The following is a 22589-nucleotide window of genomic DNA, read 5'->3' as shown; positions in this document are numbered from 1 at the left end:
GCCAGCATTTGTTGCTTGCTGTTCTGTTAAATTTTGCTATTTTGACTGGGGTGAGATGATATCTCATAGTTGTTTTAATATGTTCAGCTTTTTGAGGAAGCACCAAACTGCCTTTCAGAATGGTTACACCATTTTATAATTCCACCTACAATGTGTAAGTGTTCTTTTCTCACCACATCCTCTCCAACACCTATTACTTGCTGTCCTATTATACTTTGCCACTCTTACTGGAGTGAGATGGTATTTGGTTTTTATTTGCATCTCTCTTATTGCCAGTGATTTGGAGCATTATTCATGTGTTTGTTTGTCATTTGAATATCTTCCTCTGTGAAAATTATTTCCATATCTTTTGTCCATTTTGTAATTGGGTTACCAGTCTTTTTTCTTGTGGAGGCCCAGGAGTAGTTTGTAAACTTCTGCTATAAGACTCTTGTCTGAGATGGTATTTATTACCAAATGTTTATTCCCAGTCTGTAGGTTTTCCTTTCACCCTGTTGGAAAAAGTTGTTGATATGCACAGAGATTTAATCTTTAGAATGTCCCAGGCCTCAATTTTATCCTCTTTATATTGTGCATTTCTGGTTGTATTTGGCAGTCTCTTTATACCTTTATTGGTGCTTTTTATTTTGATACCAGTTTGTCTCTTATGAATGTTATGGTTTTGGACTTGATGCCCAGGTCTCTGATCCACCTTGAGTTGATTTTTAGGAGAAAGCTTCTGAACTAGTCGGGCTTACTCTGCTACTTACAGGTGGAACAACCTTAAGCAAGATGTATGACCTTTAAATCTAAGTTTCTATCTATAAAAATAAAATTAGAAATGATATCAATGATATATATGTGTTGCATCATGTGATGTGTTGTATAATGTGTGTGTGTGTGTGTGTGTGTGTGTGTGTGTGTGTTGTATACAAAAAAAAATACATTTAGGTGCCACTCTGATCCTCTCTGCAAGCACTCACTGGGCATCTTGCTCAGACCACACAATAAAGACCTGTTCCCTCCTTGGGATCAGCTTCTTTCTTTTTCTCTCTTGGTCTTCACTTTTTTTTCCTAACACATGGTTCCCTAACTGGGAAGAATGCACAGTCACAGGCCAAAACCTCCTCTCCACATCTCCACAATTTGTCAACCCAGAGAGCAAGACTACCATCAAACTGTACCACTCTTTATGTCTTATCTTTCTTCCAGTCCCAACGGTTGAAGGCCATTTGCTATGTAAATCCGACCACATCCATGTTATTCATTATCACAAGGACATGGAAACAGACCAAATGTCCAACTGCAATTGAATGGACTGAGAAACTGTGGTATGTTCACATGATGTACTATTACACAGCACATCGCAGCAGTGATTTTGAAAATAACTACCTAACTTGGGAGGGACTAGAGTGCATTATGATAAGTGAACTAACTCAATTCCACAAGGACAAACACTGTATTATGCTAAGTGAACTAAGTCGGTTCCACAAGGACAAATACTGTATAGAACCACTATTGTAGAAATAGAAAGATAACTAGTAAAAAATGTATGAAGTTCCAAGGGAGGGAGGGTAGGAACAGAGTGGTGAGGCAGGGTGGGGGGAAGGGGAATGTAATCATAGGGTCACACAATTTGATGGGTACAGGGAGGGGTAGGTAAAGGAAACAGAAAAGATGTGGTGTGAAAAACAATGCATATGAACTCTTTAGGCTAACCAGTTTGAAATAAAAAAATTTTTTGAGGAAAAAAATAAATTTGACAACATCCAACATCGGCCTCAATTCTCAACTGCCTAAGACTATCCCTATGATTGAGTGTTCAACAATACTGACAGACGTGAAGAAGAAGAAAAGGACTAGCTAGAAACCAAGACAGGGCTGGGCTCCCCGAGGGCCTCAGGGAGTGATCAACATTGTAACACCATATGCCTAGAAAAGCCTTAAGTATGCATTAACATTGCTCGTCATATAAATGGGATGTTATATAAATGGGACGTCAACGCAGAACAGGTTCAGCTTCAGCTTCTCTTCAGAGTCAACTTCTAAAGATGCCTGAAAGCAAGAAGCAATCTCTTCTTCACCTGCAGGCACAGTATCTACCCCTGCTTGCCAACCAAACCTACTCCTCTGACTTAGCACCTCAAACACAACCAACCATAATAGGATTCCTCCCTTTAGTGTCCAAAACGGAGCTACTATTAACACTGCAGGCCTAGACATCTCCCTAGAAAAGTTCCAGCATCTCTCAAAAGCTCTCCAAGAGTCACCAAACAATATTGCAATTCCGCTTATTGCAGTCAAAGACCAAATTGACTATCTAATGGCAGTTATATTACAAAACAGAAAAGGACTTATTCTATTAACTATGGAAAAAGGTAGGCTCTGCCTTTTTCTAGGGGGAGACTGTTGTTTCTACAACAATAAATCAGGAGTAGTTAGAGAAGGAATAAAAAAATTAAAAGACAAAGCTACTACCCTACGTAGAAAATCAGGAACAGAGTGACAACTTGGAAATCCCCCTTGGCTACTCCCCATCCTAACTCCCTTTCTAGTCATTCTTCTTTTTTTAACCCTTGCTCCCTGTTTTATAAATCTCATAAATTTTTAGTAAAACACATCACAGCCATCTCACAAGCAACCCAAGAACATGTGAAAATGATGCTGCTCCTTCAGACCATAAGGAGAAACCCAACTCCTCCAGCATCACCTCTGCAAAGCAGAAAGTAGCAAGAGACTACTCAGGCCCTGCTCCCTACCCTTAAAGGTCTTAATGAAGGAACAGTGTTACAGCTCTAACCCCCAGGCCTGACTATTCTTTGAAAAAATCTGCTTAAATTTACATGTCCTGATAAGGCGACTTGACTACCGATCCTGATAAGGCCTTAGGTCTGATCACATATAGACAGTAGCCCTTCCCTCAAATTCCAGATCAAATTAACACCCTCTCTGGCTGTCCCTAAAACATGACATTGTCTCTGTCTGTCTGCTAGCCACTCTGGTCTTCTCTGTGAGTGGTCACCTGGTATCCCATGAAATAAAGGCCTGTTCACTACTTGGGGGCTGGGAGGGGAATAAGAATACATTTATAATTTGTATTCATAATGCTGAACATATTGTATTTGGTTTTAGGCCCAGATCAAGGCCAAGGGGGAGAATAAAGAATTCAAAGAATAAGACAAAATACGCCAACAAAAGGACTGAACAGCCTCACCCACCTGGCTGAATTATAAACCGTAATGGAATGTCCCTCCCATCCCTCCATGAAAACCCTGCTATAAAAACCCTCCCAAAGGAACCCTAAGCATGACTTCCTTGTTCTCCATTTTGAGACCAAAGAACCTTTCTTCCTGGCTCTCTGGTACCTTTGCTGAGTCAGCGGCCTAACATGTAGTGTGAAGACCTAACATTTGGCAGCTATGCAAAAATAAAAGCAAGCACAGAAGGACCCAAAAGTTGGTAGAGTTGATTTAAAAAAAACAAACCCTCATGCTTCACTTGTTGTTGTTGTTATGTATCACAGAGTCGCTTGAGACCCATTAGCGACCCTATGTACAAGAGCCTTAAACCCAGCTCTATACTGTGCCAACCTCACCATCTCAGACACACTCATTCCCACTATCCAAATCACAGAATCACTTCATCTCATCGAGGGTCTTCCTCTCCTGCGCTGTCCCTCCACTCTTCCAAACATGATGTCCCTCTCCAAGGACCAGTCCCTCCTTGCAACATGCCAAAAGTATGTCAGATGAAGCTTCAAAATCCTTGACTCCAAGGAGCAGTCCAACTTCACATTCTCCAGACAAACCTGTTTGTTCTCCTAGCAGTCCATGGTATATTCAACACTCTTCTCCAGCACCACAGCTCAAAGGCATCAATTCTCTTTCTTTCATCCCTATTCACTGTCCAACTCTCCGATGCATAGCATGCAATTGCGAAGACTATAGCCTGGATCAGGCGCACCTTAGTTTCCAGCCTGACATCGTTGCTCTTCAGTATTCCTGAGAAGTCCCTGACAGTTGACTTTCCCAATGCAATTCATCTCTTGATTTCCTGGCTGCTGGTACCAAGAGTGTTGACTGTGGAGCCAAGCAAACTAAAACTGTTAACTATCTCAATCTCTTCACCATCCATACTGATGCTGCCAATTGATCCAGAGAGTACCAGAGGAATGTCTCTCTGTACATCATTGACTATGCAAAAGCTTTTTACTGTGTGGATCACAACAAGCTATGGCTAACTCTGAGAAGAATGGGACTCTCAGAGCATTTGATTGTGCTAATGTGAAACCTATACTTGGACCAAGAGGCAGTTGTCAGAACAGAGCAAGGAGACACTACATGATTCAAAATCAAGAAGGGGGTCCACCAGGGATGTATTCTGTCTCCATACCTTTTCAATCTGTGTGCAGAACAGATCATCTGAGACACTGGGCTGTATGAGGAGGAATGTGATATCAGGATTGGTGGAACAGTCATCAAAAACCTGCATTATGCAGATGACACAACACTGCTGAAACTTAGGAGGACCTGAAGCACTTGCTGCAGAAGGACAAGTACTGCAGTCTTCAATACGGATTAAAGCTGAACATCAATAAAACAAAGATTCTCACCACTGGACCAGTTGGCTTCACTTAGAAAAAATAAGAATAGAAAAACTATAACAGAATCAGGCATGTCAGAAATGGACTTTAGTTATGCACAGAACTATATTAGACATAGATCAGTAACTAACAGGAAGATAGGAATTTGTAAGATGGCAAAATAAACAGGTCTGTCTTAGAGAGTGTGAAACTAAGTTTCTCCTTGGAGGCCAAGCGTCGTTTCACATACTTTGGTCATGTGGCCAAGAGGGACTGATCCTCGGTGAAGGACATCATGCTCAGAAGGTTGAAGGGACAGCACAGGAGAGGAAGACTCTGGATGAGATGGATTGATACAGTAACTGGGGCAATGGAGGTAGTTGTGTCACAGTCAGTGAGACTGGCTTAAGACAGGGCAGGCAGAGCTGTTGTACATAGGGTAGCTATGTGGCACAGTCAACTTGACAGCACACAGCAACAAAAACTTGATTGAGTTCAGGTTGTATAAAGGAATTTCAAATTTTTAAAAACAATAGCCTGAAAATATGCAGCCAGCTAAAGTTATGGCATAACTTTTCAAACTGCCAATGGCTCAACTTTTAAGCAATGGAGAATATAGTGAGACAGAACGAGGAGCCCTCATAACCACTTAAGACGAGGAAACATAATACATCAAAATAAGGCTCACCCTCTGGAGAGACGATTCACCTCTGGAGGGAGGCTAGCACTGACCCAGAGAAAGCTCCACCCCCTCAGTTCACAATGACATTTATGAATCTACTTCCTTTCTTTTTCATATTTTATTGATGGGTGTGACCCATTTATCATATTTTTATGCAAATAACATGTAAATTTTCTGGGTTTTATCATTATGTGTTTTATGAAAACATATTAATAAGGGAAGGGCAAAGTTAGTAAAAATCTGTATCTCTGTATTCTCTGTATCTCTTGGTTTTCAGCTTATTAAGCTCTATAAGGAAGAACAGGAGTTAGAGAGATATGCTAAATCTATAGTATTTCTACTCTTTACATCTTAACCTGCCTTTGTTCCTTAGTCTTCTATAATTATGACAAAGACATTTGCACAAATCTAAAATATATAAAGGAAAAGAAGATCCTGCAATTAAAAATGATACAAACTTACTCTGGCTGAAATGAACATGTTTGTTTGGTTTTTGATGCTTGGCTGCTAAGTGAAAGGTTAATAGTTTGAGTCCACCCAAGGGTGCTACAGCAGAAAAGCCTGAGATTGGTCTATGAATGATGAAAAATCAGCCAGTGAAACCATACGGCTCGTACAGCACTACTCTGCTATACATGGAGTTGCTAGGAGTTGAAATAAACTCAAAGGCAATTTGGTGTTTTGAAATACATGTTGGTGTCCCGAGGTGGTACAAATCATCATGTGTTCAGTCACTAACTGAAAGAGTGGTGATTTGCGTTCACTGAGAGGTGCTCTGAAAGGTAGGCTGAAACCTACTTAAAGAAGATTGGTGGTGAAAATCCTAGAGATCAGTTCTCTTCCAACACACACTGGATCACCACGAGTCAGAATGAGCTTGGATGTACTTGGACACAACTTAGCTTCTTAGTGTTGTTACTATCCATGACATATAAACTCAACATATTTAAGACTGGCAGGCCATTCAAAAACACTAAAGTAGAACTGTAAAAAACAAAACAAAGCTAAGATTCCAACACGATAACACTATCTGAATTTGGTTTCTATTTATCTATTTTGAATCTAAGGTGGTACATTCCAGAGACTTGCCATGGGGCATTTTTTTTAAGTTCCTTTTCTTTTTTTTTTTTAATTTTTGTGTGAGTGTACCGTCAAATCAGATCTGACTGGTACAGGAGGAGATTCTCCCTCCTTTTCCCGGAAGAGCATCTGGTGGATTCGAACCGTGTGCCTCTGGGATTGTAGTTGCAGCTCCTTGCCACTAGGCCACCAGAGCTCCCCTTAAAGTTCCTTTTTAATTTTCATTTTAGTGAAGGTTTACAAAGATATTTCATTCATTCATTCATGCATGCATACTTTTCTCCCTCCTCTTTCTCCAATTCCCCTTTTCAGGATATTGTCATACACATGGTTTCTAACCACCCATTCCTTTTGGATTGTCCTAAAAAAGATGTTTTAAAAAGTTTTCTTCAGACTACTTACCTAAGTACACTCCCAGCTTTCTAACTTACTGCTTGTTACCAGAAACAAGGCAAAAATGTAGAAGTCTTAGAGAATATTTTTAAAAGAAAAGCATTAAAGCAATAGTAGCTTTTCTACCACTACCACCACCACCATCTTTTTTCTGAAGTGTGACTGCATGAGAAACTTCACCAACTCTCCATCTGCAATCAGTGATTGGATGAGTGTTAGGCCCCTGACTAATCTGTTATCAATCACAGCTACCAGGTAAAATTCAACTGGAGCTGAATTTCCAATAAACAATGAATAATTTTTTAGTATAAGTATGCATCTACTATAGCACTGAGAGTTATACAATGACATTTTGTCGATGCTGCAAATAATATGTACAAATACATAGTGCATTTCTTGTGTTGCATGCATTTTTCTAAATTATATATATATATATATATATATATATATATATATATATACACACACTAATGCATGGGAACATGTAAACACAGAAACATAAGGATTATTTGAATTTAGGGCTACTTATTTTTAAAGTTTGAAAGTTATTATTGTAACTTTCTAGAATTAGGAGTTCCAGGGTGGTGCAAACTGTTACAGACTACCTGGCAACATAAAGGTTAGAAATTTGAGTACTGCCAGAGGTACACCTTGAAAGAAAGGCTTGGTAATCCACTTTCAAAAATTCAGCCATTGAAAGCCCTAGGGAACATAGCATAGGTCTTTTGTTGATACCATGTGCTGTCGAGTGAACTGCCAGTCAGCAGCTCTATGGACAATGGATCTAAACCCTGCCCCATCCTGGGCCATCTGTACCATCTCTGACACACTTGAGCCCATTGTTACATTTACTGTGTCAGTCCATTTTGTCAAGGGTCTTCCTTTCTTACACTGACTTTGCAACTCTCCGCGCATGATGTCCGTCCCTCCTAACATGCCCCAAAATATGTGAGAAGAAATTTCACTATCCTTGCTCCAAAGAGCACCTAGCATACATACATGGATATAGTAACTGGGAACTGACTAGTACCAGCTCCAGCAGCATAGTGGTAAGGTATTGTGCTGCCAAGCCAATGGAACACAGTTCAAATCTACCAGATGCTCCATGGGAGAAAGATGGGCAATCTCCTCCTCTGCAATTTACTCCCTCTGAAAACCTGCTGGTGGGCCAGCTATGAGTTGGTTCTGACAACGGCATGTAACAACAACAAACAACAGCTGGGAGCTCTGATGGCCTATTGGTAAGGAGCTGTGTTGCCAATCAGCAAGCATGCAGGTTGCTCCAAATAAGAATGCTGGACAATCGTCTCTCACGTGATATATAGCCTCTGAAAACCCACTGGAGGATCTGCTATGAGTTGGATTTGACTCGACAGCATATAACAACAACAGTACTGGTAGAGGGGGCTCTGGTGGCCTCGTCTGTAGGGAATTTTGCTGTTAACCCAAAGGCTGTGCCTCTCTCGCAGTTCAAACCTACCAGCACTCCTGAGAATTCTCCTGTGAAATTTAGTCTCAGAAACCAAAAGGAAGGTGGACTATTAGATCAGTTCCAACTAGATCACAATGAAATTGAATTCTGTGTACTGATACTCCTATATTTAAGACATGCAATGAGTTGTCAGTGTCAAACATTAAATGACAATATATGGTTAAAGGCAGGCAATCAGGTAAACCGTGGGTTGAGTCTGAAGGCCTAGATTTTAATCCCTGATTACTAACTAGTTAGGAGGAATTGTTGAGGAGGACATGTTTCCTCCTGTCCTTTAACTGAAGTTTCCTATCTGCAAAATCAGATTTGGAGGAGAACATATTTTAAGGTCTTTGATGTCTCTAAAATGTGATTCTTTTTTTTTTTGATTGTTAGATAACTTTGGGATAACATTCATTATTAAGAAGTAGATGAATATAATGGAGAGAAAACAACTGTTGAAAATAATGGACATAATGCTGCAGAGTCAGAGTTTGACTTTGCATATGGAGGGGACAGTGTAGGGGGATATCTAAAATGCCTAAAATGAATTTCTTAAAGTCTACATCAAGGAAAATTTACACAGGGCTTGTATTTTACTTGTACTTAATAAATGATCTTGTAGCTTCTGAGGCCCTCAGCAACAAGGTAAGCTTTAGTTAACCTCTCTCTATATTAAGATTTTGTTTCTGTAACTACAAAGCTGATTCAATAAGACAAAAAGCTTTAGCTAATTCTTTCATCAAAAACTTTTTCAGTTCTAAGGCAGAGCCTTTCACACAATGGAATACTATGCTGCATTAAAATGTGATTCTTATGAAATGGTTGAAGATCTTGCTGAGAAAAGTTTATTACCTCCGCAATCATCCTATTGGTGTCTCCTAAGAAAAGTAGATTCAAGGCTTCTTCCTCTGTGGTTGCCTGATGAAGAGACAGATTTTTCAGGTGAATGTTCTGATCAGGATCCTCCAGGATTATCACTTTCCTAGGGTAACAGGGAATAAGAAAAACAAGGCACTGCTGAAAATGAAGAGAATCTAGCACCTCTCCTACAGATTTCTTTTTGGAAAACTGTACAGCAGGATGTCTTCAACTTGTAAAAGCAAATAATAGACAAGACAGTCGACAGTACTGGATTAGCATCAAACACTGACATACCCTTGATAGAACTATCAAATATCTTTGGAGCTGAAAATTGTATTAGGAGCACCTGATTTACTGCTACCTGTCTTTGTAATAGTCCCATCACTAAATCATATGAAAATGCATATTCTTGCTGAATTAAAAATGTAAATAGATAAAAACCTTCTGCCTATATATCAGAAAACTAGGTTCTGTCATTTTTTTTCTATGTTGTAATTCAGTTTCTCATATAAGCAATGCACTAATTCTTCTTCCTCTAATTTTTCAGTTTTGTTCCACTTTATATCACTTTCAATTTATATGACCTTTCAAGATCATCAATAACTTAACCATAATGAAAATAGAAGTATCTGTCATCCTAGGAATTATTCCCTTCACTGTTTTTCTTATCACATTTAAAAATAACAAATCTTCAGAAGCCTTATGAAGAAGTTTTCATTTGTCACTATTGTTTGTATCCCCATCAAGTATGTTGTCTTGATCCTTTCTCCTTTACAGAATAACTTCTTCTCCTATTTCATTCTGAGAGCCTGAGCCTGAGGTCTGGAATTACATTCATCTATTAAACCTGCCCTAATGGGCATCCTGGTGCCAATACCATTTCCTCCCAGATGAATCCTAACCCTCCTTCCAGGGTTGGCTTGTCAATATTCGCCTTTAAAATCCTTTTAAGACTTTCTACAACTGAACAAAATCCAGCTGACGACATCACGCTCTCCCTCAAAGGTCTGCAGACTTGAGCCATAAAGTTTCTAGAGTTTCCTTCTTCCTCTAGAGAAAGAAATTGAATTTTTTAAAAGCTTTAAGGAAAGGGGCTCTTACAATCCACCAGGACTGCCAAAGAGTATCTCTGGGAGTCTTCCCTTTCTGACAGCATTGGGAATTGATGGTGAAAACTGAATGTTGGCATCACCTAGAATGATGACATCTTTAAAAGTAGAGCTACCAACAGGACATCCTGCATTTGCTTATTTATAAGAATATATTTCATATACCTTAAAAATGAAGATTTAGGCCTCTCATGATTTTTTGATTCTTTGCTTTTATAAGAAAGTTGTCCTGAACTCTCTCATCTGTAATTTGTGAGCACGTAAAACAGTCATTACAGGATGAAAAAGGCGCTCTACCAGCACATCTGTGACCAGTATGTCACTAATAATGACATCCTGCCACGTCTGGGACTTCTTTTTGTCTGCTTCAACAACATGCATTAAGATGGAAAAGGACTTCTTTGCTTAGTGAAAACAAGTTACTTATTTTTCAACAAGCCTCATAATTGAGCTTATTAAAGATGCTTAACAATTCAAAATGTTTGAAAAACAAGAAAGCAATTTTAATTGAAATGGATGAGTTGTATTCTAGTTTTGGAAACTCGCTTTTTTCCTACACTTGATTTCTACCCTGATCGGTCTCGAGTGCTAGAGAAGTCAAGAGCTGGTTCAATGAGACTAAAAGGTCAGAATTATTTCTAAACCCATGGATTCTAGGGCTTAAAGGTGAAAGAAGTTAAATTATATTGGAAGGCATATAAAGGTATGAAATCAGGTATGAGAGAGTAATTAAATGCAAGAAGAGAGTGGGTTTTTCAATATGAATAAAAAGTGAATTCTTCAACTCTAACCAAGTTCACAGTATACATGGGTTTTATGTTTGTTTTTTTAAAAAGAATTATTTTAGTGAAGGTTCACAAAAAGATTGGTTTTCATTAGTTCATTCATTTATGTACATTTCCCTCCCTTCCCCTCTGCCAATTCCCTTTGTAATGCTTGTCCTGTTGCAGGCTTTTAATTGTCATACACATAATTTCTAATAATTCCTTCCTTTCAGATTGTCCTTCTATGGCAGATGCAATCTTTTTAACGTGCAAGTTTAGAAAAGGGAGAAGTAGGGTGGTAAGGAAGGAGATCAAACAAGCGCTCACACTGATGAGCGCCAGCTGGGTGTGTTAGGCATCCACATAATTTCTAAACCACCATCTTTGTTCAGGTGCATGCAGCAACTACCTAGCGAATTGATGGTGCAGAATTCACCCCCTCAGACTGGTCTGTGCTGTAGCTTATGTATTTGAAATTTTAAGAATGCTAACTCACTCCAAATTTTAGCCAGAGTTGAGAATCATCAATTTCATCTATATATGAAATAGAACTTTGTGAGGATGGTTCTGATGTTTTTAGTTTTACCTTCCACCCAGCTCCACTCTAATGGGCCGTGTTGTCTTTGTCCTCTCATGGCTATTCATTGTAAGCTAAAGCACAGATGGGCTGCATACTGGTTGTCAAAGTTACTGAGAATTTACAAAAAACAATCTTCAATGGGAATTTTCTTCTACCTTCCTGAATGTGCAGGTTAACAAAGCTATGTAACATGAGCATAACTAATACACAGCTGGGAACTATGAACTTACTGAAATATCCATAGGATTTATATTACTGATGTATTAGGAAAGGTAAGTAATAACCGTAAGGGTACATTCTTCACTGCTACTTCACTGAAACAGAAAATGCAGTAAACAAGCAAATATGGAATTCTTTTTGTTGTTGATTGCCTTCAAGTCGAGCACGACTCATAACGACCCTATGAACAAAAGGCCTAAAGCCCCTCTACAACTATCAACATTTATCAAAGTTCATAGAGTTTCCAGGGGTAAGTGTTTAGGAAGTGGATGCCACTCCTGCTTCCAAACCTGTCATAGAATGTTATTGGTTGAGTTGCCTGCAATGTATAGCGAACCGATGTACAGCAGCTCTGAACCCTTCCCTGTCCTGAGCCAGTCTCACTAATTTTGACACACCAACCTTCATTACCCCATTTACTGTATCAATCCAGCTCATCCAGAGTCTCCCTCTCCTGTGCTGTCCATCCACCCTTCTGAGCATTATGTCCTTCTTGGCCATGTGCCCAAAGTAAGTGAGGCAGAGCTTCAAAATCCTAGCCTTGTTGCAGGATGTTGGGGAGGAAGGAAGGGCCTCTGGCCAGGACAGCTCACTTAAGCTCCAGATAAGTGCAAGCCTCTCAACGGCCTTTAATATGGGGTAGAGAAAGCTCCCCTGTGTTTGGCTGTACTGGTTTGAGAAAGCTAGTCACCTGGGAAGATGGCTCTGCCAAGTCTGTTGAGCTGGGAGTGGTCTGCATGAGGCTGAGGTTCTCCTAACAAATCCAAATGTCCCACGTCTCTAAGCCCACCCTATCCTGTCTTCCTGTTTATATAAGTGCACTGCAGATCCCAATAAAATTGAGCTGGATTGACTCTCAGATCCTCTCCCAAAGTGGTGTATCTCCGTCGTTCTTACCCCCATCACAGTATCGCTGTTAAGTTGCCAGTGAACTGACAGTGACATAGCCTCCAAGGAGAGACTTGGTTTCACCCTCTTTCTGAATGCAATTCGTCTTTTGATTTCCTGACTGCTGGTCGTAAAAGAGTGTTGATCGTGGATCCAAGCAAGCTGTCATTGCTACCAACCTCAATTTCTTCTCCATTTATTATGGTGCTACCAATTGGCCCAGTCGTGAGAATCTTTGTCTTTTTGATGTTGAGCTTTAGTCTATATTGAAGACTACAGTCCTTGTCCTTTTGCCGCAAGTACTTCAGGTCTTCTTCAGTTTCAGCAAGCAAGGTTGTGTCATTTGCATTTTATAGGTTGTTAATGAGTCTCCCTCCAGTCTTGATGCCACACTCCTCCTCATAAAGCCCAGCTTCCCGGAAAGATCTGTTCTGCATACAGATTGAAAAGGTACAGGGACAGAATGCATCCCTGATGTACTCTTTCTTGATTTTTAATGATACAGTGTTTCCTTGTGCTTTTCTGAGGGCTGCTTTTTGGTCCAAGCATAGATTTCGTACAAGCACAATCAAGTGTTCTCAGACTATCATTTTCCTCAAGGTTAGCCACAATTTATTGTGATCCACACAGTCAAATGCCTTTGCATCATCAATGAATCACAGATAGACATTCTTCTGGTACTCTCTACTTTCTGCTAAGATCCATCTGACACTGGCAATAATGTCCCAAGTGCCACAACCTCTTCTAAACCCAGCCTGTATTTTTGGTAGTTCTCTGTCAATGTACTGTTCAAGTCTTTTTTGGATAATCTTCAGGATTTTGCTAGTTTGTAATATTAGTGATATTATATGATAATTTCCACACTCTGTCAGGTCACTTTTTTTGGGATGGGAATAAATATGGACCTCTTCCAATCAGTTGGCCAAGTAGTTGTCTTCCAGATTTCTTGGCACAACTTGGTGAGCATATGCAGGGCAGCATCTGTTTGCTAAAATACGTCAATTAGTATTCAATCAATTCCTGGGGCTTTATTTTCGTCAATTAGTATTCAATCAATTCCTGGGGCTTTATTTTCGCCAAGTCCTTCAGAGCAGCCTGATCTTCCTCCTTTATCACCATTGTCTCATATATTGTTTCTTTAAATTCTTCTGTATCAGCCAATTCTTTTTGGTTCAATGACTCTGTGTACTCCTTCCATCTGCTTTTATGCTTCTTGAATCATTCCATATTCTGCCCACAGCATTCTTAAACATTGCAACTCATGGCTTGAATTTATTCTTTAGTTCTTTCAGCTTAAGAAATGCTGAGCAAGTTCAGCCCTTTTGATATTCAGATTCCAGCTCCTTACACATTTCATTATATTTTGCCTTGTCTTCTCAAGCAGCCATTTGAAATCTTCTATTCAGCTCCTTAGCATCTTGATTTCTTCCCTTTGCTGTGGCTTCTTGCCGCTCTAGTACAATATTCAGAGTCTCTTCTGACATCCATTTTGGTCTTTTCTTCTTCTTCCTTCTTAGTAATGACTTTTTGCATTTTTCATAATCAATATTCTTGATGTCTTCCCACAGCTTATATGGATTTCATTCATTAGTGTTCAAGGCCTCAAACCTATTAGTGTTCAAGGCCTCAAACCTATTCCTGAGTTGGTTTTTAAATTTATGGGAGATAGACTCAAGGTCAAATTTTTATTCCTGTGGATATTATTTCATCTTCTTTAATTTGAACTTGCTTACAAGCAGTTGATGGCCTGTTCCACAATCATCACCTGCCCTAGTTTTTACTGCTGATATTGAACTTCTCCAACAGTTCCTTCCACAGATGTAATCAATCTGATTCCTGTGCATCTTATAAGGTGAAATCCATGTGTATAGCCTGCATTTATGTTTCTTATAAAAGGTATTTGCTATGAATAAACCATTGATTGTACAGAGTCCTATCATTCTATCTCCAGCCTCATTTCTGTCACCAAGTCCAGGTTTTCCAACAACTGATCCTTTTTCCTGATTCCCAACTTTTACAATCAAGTCACCTATTATTATTAAAACATTCTGGTAACATGTTTAATCGATTTCTAACTGCAACAGTTGATATAAATCATCTATTTCCTCTGGCTCTGGTTGTAGGCATATAAATTTGAATGATAGTGGTATTAACAGGTCTTCGTTGTATGCATATGGGTATTATCCTGTCACTCACAATACTGTATTTCAAGATGGATCTAGAAATGACCTTTTTAACTATGAAAACGACCTCGCTTTTTCTCACCTTTTCTTCTCCACCATAATAGATCATATGATCTTGGGATTCAAAATGTCCCGTGCCAATCCATCTCATTTCACTAATACCCAATATGTCAATATTTATGTGTTCCATTTCTTTCTTCACAATGTCCAATTTTCCTACACTCATGCTTATAACATTCCATGTACCAATTGTTAATTTCTTCTTGCACCTGTTTCTCCTCCTTTGTGTTTCCAAATTTGAGGGTTCAACTTCAGTTGTTATATCTATTAGACTAAGTGTGCTCTGCTGTACAAAGGGTTTTGAAAGGCCGGTTATATTTCAGAAGTGGATGGTCAATCCTTCTTCCTAGTCAGTCTTAATTTGGATATTCACTGTTAGAAGAATATCTGACAGAAAAGTATTTTAACCTGGAAGGAGAAAGACACTTTCCTTACAGAAATAATCCATTCACTGTCCACCAAACCCAAGCACGTGTGACCTTGTCTCTACCCTTTCCCTGCTACCTCCCCTTCTTTTTACACCTAACTATCTAGTCAAACCCTCCCTTTTCGAGCCACCTGTCAATATGAACACCAGTCACTTCTGTGATGCCTTGTACTACACACTTGTACTAGTCTCTTACACTGTTATCCATCTCTTGTATATGTTCAGTCCAAATTCCATGTACCAAATTCAGAGAAAGATAGTCATTGACTTAGGACTATACTTATACAGAGGAATTAGAAGTTTTTGCTAAAAAGTATTTGTTAAATGTCATCAAGTGGCATTTGGCAAACTGCTCTTTCTTCTGAATCACTCAGAACTTTTGATCTCAAATAAGGTTACATCAGAACTATCACACACCTACAGTTACTTCCAAGTACTAATCTAGTTTGGCATTTTGAGTAGAATACTATTTTTATCTGGTCCAATTTTTCTGCTTAGAACTTTCCATTGTCTTTTGTAAACCATTCTTCCACATGTTTTCCAACTCTTTCCTGATATAATAGTTTCTCAGTATTTCTCATTTCTTTCTCCTCTAGGTTTTGAAAGTAATGAAAAGGTAGGTTGGTGGCTAAACAAGTTTGGCTTCTTCATGGCTCTCTTTCTCTCTAGGACTTATCAGTAGGAATTCTAGAAAAGGCTCCACTGTTAACTTCATTCTGGAATCTTCTGAGATCCAACCCATTCTTTCCAAGCAGGTTCTCTTTGGCCATTTCCTTTCAGAGAACTCTCTTTTCTCCTGGTTTCTAACCTTTGCCATGAAATGTTAGACTCTTCCCTTACTAACAAATTTTCCTTTTTGTCAAGCCTGCCTCTTTTTTGCACTAAAATGTGTATCATCTGACTTAACCACTCCCTTGCTTGTGTATAATTCTATCTTGAACCAATTCCAGGGTTCCTCCACTTGCCAAGGGCTACTTAGAGAATTAAAATGTTTTCAATTCTGATGCATGTGAAATAATTTTTGTTTTGTCTTTTAAGTTGCAGGAAATAAGGCCTCTAAGCAAAAGTTTCTGCATCAGCTTAAAGCCTTCCCTAACCTGCCCTGTTCTCCTTTTCTTCCCTCTCCTCTTTTTCTGCAAATCAATAACTATTTCCCAAGTCTCTAGCTCTCCACTTGGTCCTGACTATAATTTTCATGAGTCTGAAAGAAAGCTTTATTAGAGTTCTTACATAAACATCCTAATTCCAAGATGGAAACCCCCCAAACTATTTACTTGATTCTTTTTGAAAGGGTCTGTGAATAGTTTTTCCTACAAAATGTTTCTAAAATGTTTAGATTTCAAGCAAGAAGTCACTGATAGCCTTAACTTGGATACCTAAGTGGAAAAGTTCTGCTAAGTATACTCGGCCTGCTTAATGATGGGGAAGAGGCAAGGTTTGTATTTTCTCTGTAAACAGAGAATCTTTTCCATTTGGCTACATAGTTGGAATTCGTAGGCTCTTTCTGACTGACTGGAAGACATATGTAAAGCCATAGCCAAGTTCTTGTTCTCAATAAAAAGAAGATTTTTCCCCTTACATCAGAACAACCATCAATGAAAGAAATCTCTCCCCACAAGATCCTACCTCCACAACATTCCTTCACTAAAAACTTAATGAACAGAGCTTTCCAGGAGCTAGCTCAATGAATACTGTTTCTCATTATCATGTTATAGCCAAGTGTTGCCATGGTGATTTTTATTTTTATCTACTTGGAAATGTCCTATATGATTGTCCAGGCTGTGGACTGTACAGTGGCACATATCCAAGACTGTGCCATTCATATAATGGATACGTGTATGTTTATTATGTTAAATATCTGCAAAGTGCCAATAAAGTATCTTCTAACAAAATTGTCATATTGTGACAATTTTCCAAATGATGGCAGAGAGGCCATAATGACTAAAAGCTAGCCCATCTAATTACTTTGACTTACAGCAATATCAGCAGTAGGCAAGCCTCATGATCTTTGAAACAACTGGGAATGTTTTACATGTAAACGCATTTCCGTCAGTCACTCCAATAAAGAGAACATTCTTCAGCTTGAAGTTCTCAACTGCCTTCCCCCCCAAAAAAAATGTATTCTAGTATTATATAGAATAAAAAAAAAAGAAAAAAATCTCCCTATGGTGAAATAGTAGGGAAAAGGAAAGGTGTAACATTTTAGGAGAAATAAGTACGAGGACTGAGTTCCTATATTAAAACCATTTCTAATGCAGATTTTCGTTATCTTGATAAAATAACTTTCTGAATGGTTTACTCTTTTGTTTTGTGAACTGTCAAGTTGGAACCGACCCATAGTTGACTCTCCAGTGGTTTTTCAGAGGCAGTTAATCACATGGGAGGAGACTGCCCATCATTCTCCTGCAAAGCAGCTGGTGGCCTCGAACCACATCAGTGTAGCTTCTTGCCACTAGGCCAGCAGAGCTCCCTTTCATACAACACAAATATTTGAACAATGCCATTGGAAACATTTTATGAACATGCAATATATTTTATGATGATACTGAACTAGACAAAATGAACTTAAAGTAACAAATATTTTTCTCCATTTAACCACTATGGAGATATTCTGAAAACTCTCACAGCTTAGAAAAACATTTTCCTTCTGGATTTATTAAACATTATATCTTTTTACCAATAACAATTACAGTTGATTGCATGATACTTTAGAAATAGTGTTATTTAACATAGCCCACTAAAATGTCTTTTTGAAAAGAGAAATGTATCATACTAAAAAGTTTAATACTGTATAAAAAAAGGAGGGGATTTTGATAGTGTAGTCCATAGGAGGTTGTGCTGGTAACTCAAAGGTGTCACCTCTCTGGAGGTTCAAATCCACTAGTCCCTCCCTCTACAGGAGAAAGATGAACAATCTCCCCTCTTGGAATTTACAGGCTTAGAAGCTTGCTGCAGAATCAGCTATAAGTTGATTTCAACTCTAGGGAAATGACTTTGACTTTGATTTTAAAAGGGCAAATCTAAGCTCAAAACTGGAAAATAACCTGAGTGACTTTTATCATGATTTTTAAATTATGCAAACTAACATTTCAAGTGGTAAATATTCTATCCTTAATATTAACCTAACCAGGTGGCTCCTTGGAGGCAAGGATTCTGAGGCTCCGTCTAACATACTTTGGACATGTTGTAAGGAGGGACCAGTCCTTGGAGAGGGACATCATGCTTGGTAGGGTGGAGGGACAGCACAGGAGGGGAAGGCCCTCTATGAGGTGGATTGATTCAGTGACTGGGGTAATTGGGATGGGTGTATAGGAGATGGTGCAATTGGCACAGGACAGAGCAAAGTTTAGGGTTGTCGTACATAGGGTTGCTATGAGTCGCAAGCGACTTGACGGCACATAACAACAACAAACAACATAACAGATAGATGATAGATAGATAGATAGATGACAGATAGATAGATAGATAGATGATAGATAGATTATAGCATTATTAAACTTTTAAGTCTGACAATTTTATTTCCCAAAGAATTTATGCAATACATTTAGGGTTTCTGTTGCCACAAATTTTGCCATTTGAGAGGTTCTAGCAAACTGCATGTGAGTTACTTCCCATCTGAAGACACTCACAATTGAAATAAGCAATAGATTAAGTCATTTAACCTAACATATGCAACAATGCTTAAGGATACTGGGTGGCAATGTGGAAATATTTTTACACTTCCAAAGAGCTTCTTTTATAATCTGCTTTAAATATGTTATGAAGACAAATATCATCCTGAGAATTAAAGATAGAAAACTGGAAGCTGTGTCCACTACTATAGTAATGTAAAAGGAAACTAAAAATTATCTATTATTGGCAAAGGCAGAAACATATGAAAAAAATTTCCCAATCAGTTGCCACTGAGTCAATTATGACATATGGAGACTGTGCATTTTAGGGTAGAACTGTATTTCAGGGGTGAGGATGGGTAGGGGTGAAATTACAGAGGTGCACCATTTGGTGGGTAGAAGGAGGGGGTAAAGAAAATGGGAAAGATTCAGTGGGGACCTGAAAAGACAGGGTAATGGTAATGGTGTGCATAGTCCAATAGTGATTCATTTCATAAAATATAATGAATGGGAATGACTATATGAAACACAGTGTGAAGGCAGAATAGTGTGAAACAAAATGTATATGAACTTTGTAAGCAAACCAAAATAAAATTAAATTAAAACAAATAAAACCCCCCAAATAAGTAGAATATCAATACTTCCTGTTGAGGCACCTCTAGGTGGACCTGAACTACTCATCTTTTCATTAGTAGCGGAGTGCTTATTCATTTGCACCAGCCAAAGACTTCTAGAATCATAAGGTCATTACTGGTAGGAATACCAACATTTTTCTCATGGAGAGTTTCATTCACTCATTCATTCATTGGCTACTGTTATCAGTTATTTCACTTAGACTGAGCACATATATGATGAAGCGGTTCTTTCATTTCTATTGTTTTCTCAAGATTGTGTCCAAATATTATAAGGCAGCATTTCCTACACAAGATCAAAGAACAGCCTTCAATATGGATTAAATCTTAACCCCACAAAACAAAAATCTTCATCACTGTACCAAAAGGCAACATTATGGGAGATAGAGAACATGTTGGAGTTTTCAATGACACAATTTTGCTTGAATTCACGACACCCGTGGCAACAGTAGAAGATCAAGGAAGACATTCAGGTGGCCAACAGACACATGGAGAAATGCTCAAAATCACTGGTAATAAGATAGATGCAAATCAAAACCACAATGAGATACCATCTTACCCCAGCAGCAGTAGCAAAATTTATCAGGGTAACAAATGTTGGAGACGATGTGGTGAGAAAGTGATTGTTGGGATGATTGTAAAACGGTACAACCACTCTGAAATGTATGTAATTTGGCATTTTCTCAAAAAGTTTAACATAGAAATTCCCTATGACTCAGCTATTCTACTGCTTGGAATATACCCTGAGAAAATGAGAACTAAGGCATAAACAAGAGACTTGTTCACCATAGCAAGAACATGAAAACAGCCCAAAAGTCCAACCACAGTCAAATGGATTGAAAAATTGTGGTACATTCACATCACGGACTACTAAGCAGCATGCAGGAGCAATGATTTGGTAAATTATTACCTAACTTGGGAGGAACTGGAGAGCATTATGCTAGGTGAATTAAATCAGTCTGACAGGACAAACAGTGTATAAGACCATTATTGCAGAATGTGCAGGAGTATCCAAGGGGGGAAATGGGTGTAGAGAGAGGTAAGCAGGGGTGGGGTGTGTGTGATTAATTATAAGGTCACACAGTTTGATCTGTGGATTTGAGGGATGGGTGGGTAAAGGAAATAGGAAAGATCTGGTGTGAAAAATGATGTACACAAACTTTGTAAGTAAATGTATATATAATACACATTTTATTATTTTTTTTAAATACCAAAAGCTGTGCTGTATTAGGAAAAATCTGCTGTCAAGTACCTTTCCAAAGTACTAAAAAACAAGGATATTAGTTTATAGGCTAAGATGCACCTGGTCTAAGCCATGGTATAGAGCTGAAAGTTGGTCAATGAATACGGATGACAGAAGAATTGATGCCTTTGAATTGCAGTATAGAAAATAGTATTTCAGATACCATGAACTGCCAAAAGAAAAACTGTGCGGAAGAAGCACAATTAGGGTGCTTTTAGAAGCAAGGATGGTGAAACCTCATCTTGTTTACCTTGGATACGTTGTTAGAAGGGGTCAGGCCCTGGAAAAAGACAAAATGCTAGGAAAGGACCCTGAAAGGGAGGAACCCTTAACAAATGGACAGACACAGTGACTGCAACAACAGGGCTGAGCACTTTAGAGATTGGGGGAGGGGGTGACAAAAGACAGAGCAAGGGTTTTATCTGTTGCTCACAGGGTAGCTATGTGTAGTAGTCAACTTGATGTCACCTGACAACAATTGCAACATGATAAAGTCTTAGCATAAATATCTAATTTGTATGATTATCTCCAGGCATAATGACAATTTTACCACAGTTTTCCATCTCCAATCAATGTTACTTGATAATTTCCAATGTATACATGACCTCTGAATGTTATTTCTCTAACCCTGCTTATGTCTACAGGACATCAAACGTTAATAATTTATGCATCAAAACCTGTGATGATTATTCTGCCTCTTATACAAGTACCCTTTGCTTATCTCTCCATTACATTAAGTCTTACCAGTGAGTGGTACAGGCTCATAAATACCCCATCACTAAATAAAATTTATTTGACCCAATCCCCTATCATATCAAAATAATAGGGTCATATACTCAAATTTTAGGAACTCTGGTGATACAATGGTTAAGGGCTCAGCTGATAACATAAAAGCTCGAAGTTTTAATCTACCAGCAGTATGTAACTACAGGAGAAATGAACCTATGATCTGCTCCCATGAAGATCACAGCCTAGGAAAGGTAAATGGGCACTTTTCCTCTGTCCTACAGGGCTACTATGAGCTAGAGGTGACTCAATAGTTAAATCTTCTTAGTTGTGGTTGTTCTTATGTGCTGTTGAGTCTCCTGCAAATCATAGAGACCCTGTGAACAACAGCTCTTGAAGCCTGCCCCGTCCTGAGCTGGTCTCACTGATTACAACAAATCTACCCCCATTACCCCAGTAACTGAGTCAGTCTATCTGATCCTGGGTCTTCCTCTCCTGAACTGTCTCTCTACACTTTCAAGAATGATGTCCTTCTTCAAGGACTGGTCCCTCCTGGCCATATGCCCAGAGTATGTGAGACAGAGCCTCAAAATCCTAGCCTCCAAGGAGAAACTTGATTTCACCCTTTCCAAGACAGACTTGTTTGTTCTCTTGGTGGTCCATGGTATGTTTTATATTCTTGTCAAGCTCCACAACTCAAAGGCTTTGGTTCTTGTATAAGCAAGTAATGGCGAAGACCATGACCTGGATCAGGTGCACCCAAGTCTCTAGACTGATATCACTGCATTCCAGTACTCTGGAGAGGATGCTGACAGTAGATTTCCCCAATGCAATTAATCCTTTGATTTCTTGACTGCTGGTGACAAGAGTGTTGACTGTGAAGCTGAGCAAGCGGAAACTGTTAACAATATCAATCTCTTCTCCAGCTACCATGATGCTGTCAATTGGCCCAGTGGTGAGAATCTTTGTCTTGATATTGAGCTTCAATTCATATTGCAGACAATATAGTCCTTCAATTTCTGTAGCAAGAGCTTCACATCTTCCTCAGTCTCAGTGAGAAAGGTTGTGCCATCTTCGTAATATAGGCTGTTGAGGA

The 22589-nt window shown here is 38.9% G+C and overlaps 1 protein-coding gene across 1 annotated transcript in view; it reads right to left on the bottom strand.

Annotated features, from left to right (window-relative positions):
* KIF6 (kinesin family member 6) overlaps positions 1–22589 on the bottom strand; it is a 738393-nt gene that overhangs the window by 511802 nt on the left and 204002 nt on the right. Inside the window, exon 6 of the mRNA XM_006882159.1 lies at positions 9043–9172. Within this exon, the coding sequence (XP_006882221.1) occupies positions 9043–9172 (130 nt within the window). The remainder of the gene's footprint in view (positions 1–9042; positions 9173–22589) is intronic.

This window comes from Elephantulus edwardii, unplaced genomic scaffold (assembly GCF_000299155.1).
Source record: "Elephantulus edwardii isolate Elephantulus edwardi_28Jun2011 unplaced genomic scaffold, EleEdw1.0 scaffold00017, whole genome shotgun sequence".
In the NCBI taxonomy this organism is placed as follows: domain Eukaryota; kingdom Metazoa; phylum Chordata; class Mammalia; order Macroscelidea; family Macroscelididae; genus Elephantulus; species Elephantulus edwardii.
Note: the sequence above shows the minus strand (reverse complement) of the source record. Positions and strands in the feature narration are given on the sequence as shown.